This window comes from Symphalangus syndactylus, chromosome X (genome assembly GCF_028878055.3).
Source record: "Symphalangus syndactylus isolate Jambi chromosome X, NHGRI_mSymSyn1-v2.1_pri, whole genome shotgun sequence".
NCBI lineage: Eukaryota > Metazoa > Chordata > Mammalia > Primates > Hylobatidae > Symphalangus > Symphalangus syndactylus.
Window position 1 is genome coordinate 154,693,146 of NC_072447.2, and position 13,376 is coordinate 154,706,521.

At 36.0% G+C, this 13,376-nt stretch overlaps 1 protein-coding gene across 2 annotated transcripts in view; it reads right to left on the minus strand.

Moving 5' to 3' along the window:
* The window catches only part of GABRA3 (gamma-aminobutyric acid type A receptor subunit alpha3), a 271,961-nt gene that overhangs the window by 42,492 nt on the left and 216,093 nt on the right, over nt 1-13,376 (minus strand). For both annotated transcript variants that reach the window (XM_055268325.2, XM_055268326.2), the window contains exon 7: nt 1,159-1,302. In XM_055268325.2, the coding sequence (XP_055124300.1) occupies nt 1,159-1,302 (144 nt within the window). The remainder of the gene's footprint in view (nt 1-1,158; nt 1,303-13,376) is intronic.

Below are 13,376 nucleotides of genomic sequence, written 5' to 3' on the forward strand. Positions count from 1 at the left end.
ACCTACTCATCTGACAAAGGGCTAATATCCAGAATCTACAATGAACTCAAACAAATTTACAAGAAAAAAACAAACAACCCCATCAAAATGTGGGCAAAGGACATGAACAGACACTTCTCAAAAGAAGACATTTATGCAGCCAAAAAACACATGCAAAAATGCTCATCATCACTGGCCATCAGAGAAATGCAAATCAAAACCACAATGAGATACCATCTCACACCAGTTAGAATGGCCATCATTAAAAAGTCAGGAAACAACAGGTGCTGGAGAGGATGTGGAGAAATAGGAACACTTTTACACTGTTGGTGGGACTGTAAACTAGTTCAACCATTGTGGAAGTCAGTGTGGTGATTCCTCAGGGATCTAGAACTAGAAATACCATTTGACCCAGCCATCCCACTACTGGGTATATACCCAAAAGACTATAAATCATGCTGCTATAAAGACACATGCACACGTATGTTTATTGCGGCACTATTCACAATAGCAAAGAGTTGGAACCAACCCAAATGTCCAACAACGATAGACTGGATTAAGAAAATGTGGCACATATACACCATGGAATACTATGCAGCCATAAAAAATGATGAGTTCATGTCCTTTGTAGGGACATGGATGAAACTGGAAAACATCATTCTCAGTAAACTATCACGAGGACAAAAAACCAAACACCGCATGTTCTCACTCATAGGTGGGAATTGAACAATGAGAACACACGGACACAGGAAGGGGAACGTCACACTCTGTGGACTGTTGTGGGATGGGGGGAGGGGGGAGGGACAGCATTAGGAGATATACCTAACGCTAAATGACGAGTTAATGGGTGCAGCACACCAACATGGCACATGGATACATATGTAACAAACCTGCACATTGTGCACATGTACCCTAAAACTTAGAGTATAATAATAATTTAAAAAAAAAAAGAGGATGGTGTTGGGAGCCCATCTGACAAGTGTTCATTTTCGTTTTGCCATTGCATAACTGTGACAAGGAGCAAATTACTGAACTTTTATATGCCTCAGTTTTCTCATGATAATACTACCTTTGTCACAACACTGTTTTGAAGATTAAATAAGTTATAAGCACTTAGAACAGTGACTGGCATGTGGTACAGGTTACAGAAATGTTTCTTAAATAAAGTAAGTTAAATACCTGTACTAGATCGGATTATCTCTGTTCCAACAACATGGCCCAGCAGGTCATACTGGTTCAAGCGAGAACCATCCTGTGCCACTTCCACAGATTTGTTCTTTCCGAGAGTCCAAGAATAAACCACTTCAGCTGTTGTATAGGCATCTAAGGCAGAGAAGGGTCAATAAAGAGAAGTTGAAGGAAATGGAGAATGATTACCCTTGATACTAAACTCAAATGAGATTGAAATAAAACTTCCATCTTCAAAGAGTTCTGGGTATGTGGTCTGTCTTCAACTGAAGTAATCCATCTGTCCATCCATCCATCCATCCATCCATCCTTCCATCCATTCAATAAACTCTCGTTGAATAGCTACTGTAGTATATGCTGTGTACATAGAAATGAACCCAGAGTGTTCTCATACTTCAATGACTGTCTTCTAGACTGCCAATAAACTTTTTCTTCTGTTGGAGAGTAAACAGTAGGGGCAGGGGGAGGAATGGCTGAAATATTATCTCATGTAGGTGTCATAGACTCAAATGCCTACAGGAGCCATAGAGGTTGACATAAGTTGGATATTTGACCCCTCCAATTCTTATGTTAAAATGCAAACCCCAAATCAATATGGCACATGGATACATATGTAACAAACCTGCACATTGTGCACATGTACCCTAAAACCTAAAGTATAATAAAAAAAAATGCAAACCCCAGTGTTGGAAGTGGGGCCCAGTGGGAGGTGTTTGAGTCATGGAGGCAGATCCCTCACAAATGGCTTGGTGCCACCCCCCTCCAGTAATGAGTGAATTCTTGCTGTATTAGTTCACAGGCTATCTGATTGTTTTAAAGGAGCCTTGCACCACCTTCTCTCTTTTGCTCCTCCTTTCATGTGACACGCTGGTTTGCTTTGCCTTTCACCATGAATAAAAGCTTCCTGAGGTCCCTACAAAATGCAGATTCTGGCTCCATGCTTCTTAACCATGAACCAAATAAAACTCTTTTCTTTATAATTTACCTAGCTTCAGGTATTCCTTCACAGCAAAGCAAAACAGACTAACACAGAGGTACCTTGAATAAGTAAATCAGGCTAATTGTAAGAAAAATAAACTGGCAGAAAAGTAATACAAATTTAATTAATTATGGAGTGAGCATATCAGAGAAAGCAAAAATTCAAACTAGTGGTATTTTAAGTTAAAAAAGAAAAATTCCAAATTAAAATTACAATAATTTTCTTTCATAACTTATCATTTTGATACGCAAACAAGACACTTGACACCTTTTCTTTTGCATCAGCATTAATGTCAAGGCTTGTATTTAGAATTCCAATGTCGAGTACAGAATTTGTATAGATTAGCAGGGGTGTGAGTAAGGGAAATGGTGAGAAATGAGGTGGGGTTATTTAATTTTAGTCAGTATATTAAAGAAATGAGTTGATTCCTTCCCTGACATGATTAACTGTTTCCACCGTGGATTTTATATCTAGGGTGAGTACTTGCCCTAACTCAGGCACCCAGGCTCATAAAGGGATGCTGACCACATACTGTATACCCTTTTCCTTCAAGTTTTGAGCGGCCTGTTGTTCAAGCCAGAGGGGAAGAAGGGTTCCTCCAGCTCATGGTGGCAACTACTATACCCCTAATATACTCTATTTAAACCTTCTACCACAAAGCAAATAATTTCTGGTGAATCTGCCAATAAACAAATATAAATGCTGGGTCCCTGCAAAACTTTGCAGCATTGGATATACATTTCACAAGTCTGACATTAACAGCTATTCGTGGGTACTAATTGTGATCTGCTTACATTACACTTTTTAAAACTTTTTCCATACACCTAAATAAGTCATTTCCTGCTTTGTTTGTAATGAGCAACATGCTAAAAATTTCTCCAATCACATCAAAATTCTCATTGACATGAACAAATATTCATAACTCTATGGTATTTTTTATATCTGTGCTCTTATAAGCTGCAAAGGAAAATATCACAGGAAGTTTAACTTTTCCACGTAATTTGCCTTGTATATCGTCTCAGTCATTTCTTCAACACAACAACAACAACATTTCTAGTTGGACACATAATTTCTGACGCAATTAATAACTTTTTTTTTTACAAGTTTGGTATCTATGAAATATTTTGATGCCTGTAAAGGTTTGTTGCTGAAAGCATAACCACATTTTCTAGCAATAACATTTAGTGTATGCACTGAAGCACAAAACCTTTCAATGTTTTTTAATTAATATTTTCATTGTGCATTTTTTCTATATATAAATCATAGTTTTTTGTAATGAATAGCATAATTTTGATACATGAAGTTTTATGTTTTCAACAAAAGCATCCTTTGTGTGCTTAAAGATGTGAAAATATCCTTTATTTCTATAAGAAAATGTAAACTCTCCCATCTTGTTTAAAATATAGCCATCTCAGCATGTCTTCATTTTTAAAAAAACTGGATAGATATGGTGTAAGAACCCTTTCATTCTCCTCATTTCTACTGGGAGCTCTTAATTCTCTTGTAAGTAAAACGAAAGTGCAAGTGGGATGATTACTGGCAATTGATATTAGTCTCCCTTTTCAGGGAGCAACGTGAAAGTGATGGAGCTTATGAGGAAAGGGAAAGCATATCCTCATCTACAAGGGATAGTCACTATTTGGCCTCGATTGATTGAAGCCATGTAGGATTTGAGCCCAGTGTGTTGTCAATCTTCTGATTTTGTGAAATAATAAGCAAATGTGGAATTTTATGTGACATCTCCCAAATTTAAAATCTTAGCAAATAATTTTAAAAGTTGTAAACAGTGTATGGATCAAACAAGTCACACCTGAAGCTCCCAGTTTACAACCTATGGTCTACAGACTTTCTCCTATAGATGGGTATGATTCCTTATGATTCCACCTTAAAAACAAAGCATCCTCTTCTACTTACGGGATATCTAGGGCTCTCAGCTTGATTCGTGGACCTTTAAACTATTATCACCAAGAAGAAAGGAAAATCTTCTCAGAACCCTTCTCAAACCCTTACCTAAAATTTATACTGATATTATATGAGGCAGTCATAATACTATCAGTGAAATGTGATTTCACAAGACCCTTGTGCTCTCATTTTTCCCCAGAGTCTTTTCTCTTTAGTACACATGCTTGGGGTACCCCTACTCCTAAGCAGGGAACCATCTGTATAGGTCTTCTTACCTTTGCTGTTCAGATGGTTGTAACACTTTTTGTTTAAAGATAGTGCCATGTCTATCCAATCTACCCAAGATTTTGACAGTGTAAAAACTAGAACAGGTTTGTTCAGGGAAAGAGTAAGCAATGAAAGATTTTGTTTCCACCCCTAAAAAAGAAAAGGAATTTCTTGCTGGATCTCTTAACTTAAGCTGAGTACCTAGCACAAACAACCCTGAATATTCACCCTGAAAATCCAAGCAGACCCTAATGCAGATGTGACAATAAATTGTGTAGCTATCAGTATCTCAGAAAATTCACTTCTCCAGAGTAGCAACTTACTCTATGCAAAAAGCAACGATTTAATTTCTTTGGCAATAATATATGGGAACAGAGGGATTTGAGGAGAAAAAAATGCCCTCTTCTCATAAGATAGAGGGCAAAGCAGGAAAGACATGAATAAATGGAAGACGAAGATGTGAATTAAAAAATAATAATAAAAACAAAAACAAGTTGAAAACTACTCAACTGAGTGTCTGCCTGGAGCCTGACCTGTACTGGCAAATAAAGTTTGTGAAGGCACAGTAGCCACCATCACATCAGGAAGCCCACAATTTACTTGGGGAGACAGAGAAAGCACAATGGCTGTAGTGCAATTTGGAATATAGGAGTGTGCACACTAGTGAAATAAACACAAGTGTTAAGTAAAACCAGAGGTGAGCACTATTACTCCTGCTCAGAGTGGGGTGTTACAGAAGGATTCTTAAAGTAAATGATACTCAGAAAATGAGGCCACCTTTAGTAGGTGAAAGAAGGACATTCCGAGGCGGGCGGATCACGAGGTCAGGAGATTGAGACCATCCTGGCTAACACGGTGAAACCCCATCTCTACTAAAAATACAAAAAAATTAGCCGGGTGTGGTGGCGGGCACCTGTAGTCCCAGCTACTCGGGAGGCTGAGGCAGGAGAATGGCGTGAACCCGGGAGGCAGAGCTTGCAGTGAGCTGAGATGGCGCTACTGCACTCCAGCCTGGGCGACAGAGCGAGACTCCGTCTCAAAAAAAAAAAAAAAAAAAGGACATTCCTAGCAAAAGAACAACATAGCCAAGGCAAAAAGTATGTGAGCACATGGAGCAGTAAAGGAATTAATAGTATCACTGGAGTCACAGGCCAGAAGGAAGCTTAATAAATAGCATAAAATATCCAAGTTAGTCTGGGTGCAGTGGCTTATGTTGTAATCCCAGCACCTTGGAAGGCCAATGCAGGAGGATTGCATGGGGCCAAGAGTTTGAGAACAGCCTGGGCAACATAGAAAGAAACTGTCTCTGCAAAAAAATTAAAAATTAGCTGGGCATGGTGGCACATACCTGTAGCCCCAGCTTCTCAGGAGGCTGAGGCAGGAGGATCAATTGAGCCCAGGAGTTCAAGGCTCCAGTGAGCTGTGATTGAACCACTGCACTCCCGCCCAGGCAATAGAGCAAGGCCTTTGTCTCAAAAAAAAAAAAAAAAAAAAAGATCCAAATTGCCTACCCTAAGAACTAAGGGTTTTTGCAGTCCTGGATTTCTTGTTTTTATTATACAGTCCCCAGAAGAAACTTCTAACGGGCATGTGGCAACCTCTGTTGGAATACGCACATGTGTGTACATACATGTGTGTACACACAAGGAGTTGTGGACATGCCTAAAGGAGAGAGATGACATGACCAGACATAAGCTTGGGAAGGATCACCCTAGCTGCCGTAGGGATGGCTGGTGGAAAAGAGTGAAACTGAAGCCAAGACAGTATTTAAAAGGTCATCACAATGCCTTTTGGTGTCAGTGACCCACAGGCATAATATACTAGACAGTGGGTTGAACTGAGTGGGACAGAGCGATTTCAGAAGTAGAAATGATTATAATTTTTGACTTTTCATGGTGGTTAAGAAAGGAAAAAGGACATTTTAAAACGATTCTACATGATCCTAATGGATAGTATGATTCCTAATGGAATCCTAATGATTCCATGGATAATGATGGAATTTATTCACCCACTGGCGAGCAGAATTCTTCCCAGTTAGACCTCTTTCTGCTTTCCTTCTTCCATGGATTTGGGCTCCTTTAATTCCTCGGCTTCTCTCCTGTAAAACTGCCCCCTCATCTCAATTCCAAACATTCTATTTTCATGGAGGAGCTGGGGTAGGGTGGAGGGACTGGTTCCTGAAGAAAGGATATCTACCTGACAATTAGAACTTTTTGCACTTGCTGAATGGGCCCCTCAATATATTTCATATGAGCTATAATGGCAAAAGTATCTCCTTGTCTTTAGTTGCTTAGCAAAATGCCTCCTTCTGTTATCTGAGCCTTGGTATGTAACAGACCCCAGGAAAAAAGGAAGTAACAAACAATCTTGCCATGTTAGCACAAATGAGAAAGCATTTCTTTTGAAATATTGTCAGAAACCACTTGCTTGATTAACTGATTTAATCAGTTACCCGTTCAACAAATATCAAGGCATCATATTAGATAGTGAAGATACAGTGGTCATAAAACATCTGAGGCCCCATCACCTCATTGAGCTTACAGTCTAGTGAGAAAAGACAGACAATAAACAAGTAAATAAATAATATAGTAACAGATAGTGATGCATGCTATGAAGAAAATAGAGTTACGGGGTGAGGAGGGGTGTCATTAGATACAGTGATAAGAGAAGATCTCTCTGAGGGTGGTTTCTAATCTAAAACATTAAGAAATAAGAAGGAGTCAGTCATGCAAGAGCTTGATGGAAAACATTTCAGGCCAAAATAATAACAAAACAACTAAACCTCCCAAACTCCCCAAAACCAGCAAATGCAAAGTCTTCTACGTGGTAAAGAGTTCTAGGAACTGGCAGAAGGCCAATGTAATGGGGAAAGGGATGTTATACAAGGTTGAGGAGGTAGGTAACCAGAATACAGGATCTAAACCAAGATAGAGATCACAAAGAGTTTTAGTGAAAAGAACTTTGGTTTGGACATGGTAAAAATCCAAGGATTCTCCAGATTTCCCAGCACCATATATTGAAGAGACTGTCCTTCCCTTAATGTGTATTTTGGTGCTTTTGTCAAAAATCAGTTGGCTGTAAATATGTAGGTTTATTTCTGTATTCTCTATTCCTTTATTTTTTTATTTTTATAGATTTGGAGAGTACAAGTGCAGTTTTGTTAAACTGATATATTGTGTAGTGGACAAGTCTGAGCTTTTAGTGTACCCACTGCCCAAATACTAAACATTGCACCCTACAGGTATTTTTTCAGTCTTCACCCTCTCATACCCTCTCACCTTTTGGAATCTCCAGTGTGTATTATTCCACTCTCTGTATCCATGTGTATCCATTATTTGGCTCCCACTTATAAGTGAGAATATGTGGTATTTGAGTTTATGAGCTATATCACTTAGGATAGTGGCCTCTAGTTCCATCTATGGTGCAGCAGACACATAATTTCGTCCTTTTTATGGCTGAGTAGTATTCCACAGTGTCTGTGTATGTGTTCGTATATACATATATATAGCAATTTTCTTTATCCAGTCCTCCACTGATGGACATTTAGGTTGATTCCATGACTTTGCTATTGTGAATAGTGCTGTGATAAACATAAAATTGCATGTGTCTTTTTATGTTCCATTGTTCTATGTGTCAATTTTTATGCCACTATCATGCTGTTTTGGTTACTATAGCTTCGTGGTATATTTTGAAGTCCGGTAGTGTGATGTCCCCAGCTTTATTGATTTTGCTCACTACGGTTTTGGAGATTTGGGGTCTTTTGTGGTTTCATATGAATTTTAGAATGTTTTTTCTATTTCAGGGAGCATGTTATTGGTGTTTTGATAGCAATCGTATTGAATGTGTAGATTGCTTTAGGTAGCATGAACATTTTAACAATATCAGTTCTTCCAATCCATGAACACAAGATGTCTATTTATTTGCGTCTTCCTCTATTTTTCTAATCAATGTTTATAGTTTTCATTGTGGAGATCTTTTACCTCCTTGGTTAAATTTATTCCTAGGAATTTTAATGTTTTGTAGCTATTGTAAATGGAATCACTTTCTTTTTTCAAATAGTTCACTACTGGCATATAGAAATGGTATTGACTTTTGTATGTGGATTTTGTATCCTTCCACATTGCTTATTTTCTTCATTAATTCTAACAAATTTTTGTTTAGTTCTTTAGGGATATATGTATACACACACACACACATATATATACACATATATGTATGTGTGTATGGATATATATATATATATTTATATGATTATGTCATCTGCAAACAGGGACAATTTGACTTCCTCCTTTCCAATTTGGATGCCTTTTATTTCTTTCTCTTGCCTAATTGCTCTGGCTAGGACTTCTAGTACTTCTAGGACTTCTCACCACTAGTTGTGAGAAGTGGTGAGACTGGGTATCCTTGCCTTGTTTCACAGTTTCAGATCTTAGAAAAGAGCTTTAAACCTTTTCCATTCAGTACGATGTTTGCTGTAGGTTTGTCATATATGGCCTTTATTGTGTTGAGGTACATTCTTTTTCTATACCTAATTAGTTAAGAGCTTTCATCAGGAAGAGATGTTGAATATTATTTTCTTCATCTATTGAAATGACCATGTGTTTTTTGTCCTTCATTTTGTTGATGTCATGTATCACATTTATTCATTTGTATGTTTTCAACCATTTTTGCATCCCTGGGATGAATCCCACTTGTCTCTTCAACCTGGTGCTGAGAAAACTGCATGTCCACATGTACAAGAATGAGACTAAACCCTTATCTCTCACTATAAAAAATTGAATCAAAATGGATTAATGACTTAAATGTAAAACCCAATGCTATAAAATTACTAGAAGAAAATGTAGGGGAAATTCTCCATGCCATTAGTCATCTGGGCAAGGATCTTTTAGATAAGAATCCAAAAGCACAGGCATTAAAAGCAAAGTAGAGATATGGAATTTTATCAAACGAAAAATCTTCTGTAGAGGAAGTAAAACAATCAACAGAGTGAACAAAAAATACACAGAATGGGAAAAATATTTGCAAAGTATACATCTGATAAGGGGTTAATATCCAGTATATCTAAGGAACTCAAATAACTCAATATAAAAAAATCTGATTTTAAAAATGGGCAAAAGACCTTAATAGACATCTCTCAAAAGAAGATATACAAATGGCCTCCAGGTATACAAAAAATGCCCAATATCACTAATCATTACAGAGATGCAAATCAAAACCACAATTAGATATCACTTCACCCTGGTCAGAATGACTATTATCAAAAAGACAAAAGAGAACAAGCATTGGAAAAGATGAGAATAAAGGGGAATTCTTTCTTATACACTGTTGGTGAGAATGCAAATTGGTACTGCCACTATGAAAAAAAGTATGGAGTTTCCTAAAAAAATTTAAAACCAAATTACCATAATATCCAGCAATTCCACTACTGGGTATACACCCAAAATAAATAAAGTGAATATGTTCAAGAGATATCTATATTTCAATTATTATTTTAGCACTGTTCAAAATAGCCAAGATATGGAATCAATCCAAGTGTCCATCAATGAATGAATGAATGAATGAAAAAGAAAATGTTATATAATATATGAACACACACACACACACACACAATGGAATGCTATTCAGCCATAAAAAGAGAATGAAATCCTATTATTTGTGGCAATGTGGATAAAATTGCAGGACATTATGTTAAATGAAGTAAGCAAGGCTCAGAAAGACAAATATTGCATTGTATCATTCATATACATAATCTAACATAGATATATCATAAAAGTAGAGAGTAGAATGGCGGTTACCTGAGACTGGGGAAGGAGAAGAGAGAGGGCCTGGAGAGAGCTTGGTTAATGGAGGGAGATTGATTAATGGGTACAAGGTACAGTTGGATAGAAGGAATAAGTTCTGGTGTGCTATTGTGCAGAAGACTGATTATATTTTTAAAATATTGTATGATATATTTCAAAATAGCCAGAAGAGAGGATTTTGAATGTTCTCACCACAAATACACGATAAATATTTAAGATAACAGAAATGTTAAATACCCTGATTTGATCATTACACAATATATATATTTATTGAAACATCTAGTTGTGCCAAAAAAGTATACACATTTGTCAATTAAAACAAAAATAATTTTTAAAACATTTAGGCGCTCTGATGAATCTGAAAGCTACAGCCTGAGGCTGGTATATATAAAAGCAAATGGAAACAGGTACTATATTGGTTTATAACTTAATCAAATAATTGCAATTATCAAAACTTTTATTATTCACAATGACAGGACAAGTTATAGCCACTAGTTACTGGCAAATTAAGAAAATTTTGGATTTCTAGTGCAGAGTATATATGTTTCCTCATGTATTGAGATGATCGTGTGGTTTTTGTCCATTTTATTAATATGTCATATTATGTTGAATGGTTTTTAGTTGTTGAGCCAACTTTGTATTCCTGGGATAAATCTCAATTAAAAATGATGTATAATCCATTTTATAAGTTGCTTGAATCCGTTGCTATAGTTTCATTGAAGATTTTTGTGTCTATACTCATAAGAAATACTTGTCTATTAGAAATACTTGTCTATAGTTGTATTTTTAAGTTAACTTTGGTTTTGATATCAGGGTAATACTGGCCTCATAGAATGAATTAAGAAATGTTCTTTCCCCTTCTATATTTTGCAAGAATTATTTGTGAAAACCTGGTATTGATTGGTATCAAGTCTTCTTCAAATGTTTTGTACAGTTCAATGGTGAAGCCTTAGATCTAAGCCTGGGCTTTTCTTTATGAGATAAAGTTATTAAATTACTAATGTAACCTATTTACTTAGTACAGGGTCAGTGAAAACTTCTATTTCTCCTTCAGTCAGTTCCATCAGTTTGTACATTTCTATGACTTTTTTTCATTTCATCTAGGTTATCTAATTTGTTGGTGTACAGTTGCTCATAGTATTCCCATAAAATCCTGCTTATTTCTGTAAGGCAAGTATGATGTGCCTTCTTTCATGCTTTTAGTAATGTGATTCTATTCTTTTATTTGCTTTGTCTGTCTGGTGAAAGGTTTATCAGTTTTGCTGATCTTTTCAAATAACTTAGATTTTTTTTATTTTCTTTAATTTTTAAAATTCTTTTATTTATTTTTACTCTAATATTATTTTTTCCTTCTGCTTGCTTTGGATTTAGTTTGGTCTTCTTTTTCTAGTCTCTTAAGGTGGAAATTCAGGTTATTGATTTTAGATTTCTCTTTTAAATATAGGTTTTACAGTTATAAATTTCCCTCTAAGCACTGCTTTAAGCTGATGCATCCCATAAGTTTTGGTATGTTATGTCATCATTTTCATTTGTTTCAAAATATTTTCTAATTCCCTTTGTGATTTTTTATTTGGATCACTGTATATTTAGGAGGGGAATGTGTTGTTCGATCTCAACGTATTTGTAAATTTTGGAAACTTCCTTTTCTTACTGATTTCTAATTTTGGGTAAGAAAATGTACTTTGTATGGTTTCAATACTTTTAAATTTATTGAGTCTTATTGTATAACTTACCTCAGAAAATGTTCCATATGCACTTGAGAATAATGTACAGTCTTACGTTGTTTGGTGGAACACTCTATAGATGTTGGTTATGTCTAGTTGGTTTATAGAATTGTGCAAATCTTGTATTTCTGTGTTGATCTGCCTAGATGTTCTATCCATGTATTGAAAGTGGAATATTGAAATCTCTAATTATTACTGTTGAATTGTCTTATTTTTCCCTTCAGTTCTATCAGTGTTGCTTCATGTATTTTGGGGCTCTGTGTTTAAGTGTGTATTTCTTTATAATTGTTATACTTTTTTCTGATGGATTGACCTTTTCATCGTGACAAAATCTTCAAGGCTTCTACAGAGGAGGAAAGAAGAGGATGGGAATAGGGCTCCCTGGTCGTACTGAGAACTAATCATTTTTCTTGAATAACACTCTTCGGAGTGTTAGGAGACTTTTGTTAATTTCCAGAATTTGGAGAAAGTTTATTTTGACAATGCCTGAAAATTGTCTCATTGCTTTTATGGAGGAGTGGATTTTCAGAAGTTCTAACTCTGTCATTCCAGAATTGCTTCCTGACTAGAGGTTTTCTAAGATTAATTTTAACTGCCCACTTAGGAACTTAATAATTTAAATCACTCTCCTTCTTGATGTACTTTATTTGGCCTCCAGGACAACACGTTCCCTTTAGGTTTTCTCATACGTCACCTGTCTTTGCCTTCACATTTATTAAATTATTCTCTTCTTTCTAGCTTCTAAATGTTATCATGTCTAAAGAAAAAGTCCTTCCTTGATTCTCTTCTCTTCTCTGTATATAGTCATTTCCATAGTGATCTCATCTACCTGTATGGCTTTAAACATCATCTATGTAGATGACACCTAAATTAAATCTCCAATCCAGATCTCTTTTATGAACACCGAAGTTACATTCCAGATAATCAGCACCCAGGAGTATCATTTGCTTCCCTTTCCAATAACAACCCTCATCAAGGGTAACCACTATCCTGACTAGTGCTTCTATGTGGAAACTCCTTCCTGACATTGTGTTGAGAAAGACAGATATTTTTCTGAATATCAAATCCAGAGAAAAATACTTGAGATATGAGCAAAACCAGAAAAAAGTATTATAATGATCTTGTAAGAATTAAAGCTTAACAATAGACATACAGACTTTACTACTTTGAAGGAATCTATTGATGTTAAGTCAAAACCAAGAGCAGGAAACACTGTCACACTGAGTTAAAGTTTTGAAATTCTCTGGTGTCAGGACAGAAGTACATAGGATTAAAGTGGTCACAACCCGATCAGTTGATTTTGCTTATTATAAGTGTGTTAATGCCCTCTATGCTGCTGATGGTAATTCTTGAAAATTTAATATTAGTAAGTCTATATGCATAAGTATACTATACACACAGTATTTTATATGTATAGTATACTACACACACAGTATTCTAAACGCATAAAGCACTATATACTATATGCATAGTATACTATACACAAACCCTGAGAGTGTTCTTCTAATACATAACAAGTTTAAGAAGCAAAATAAA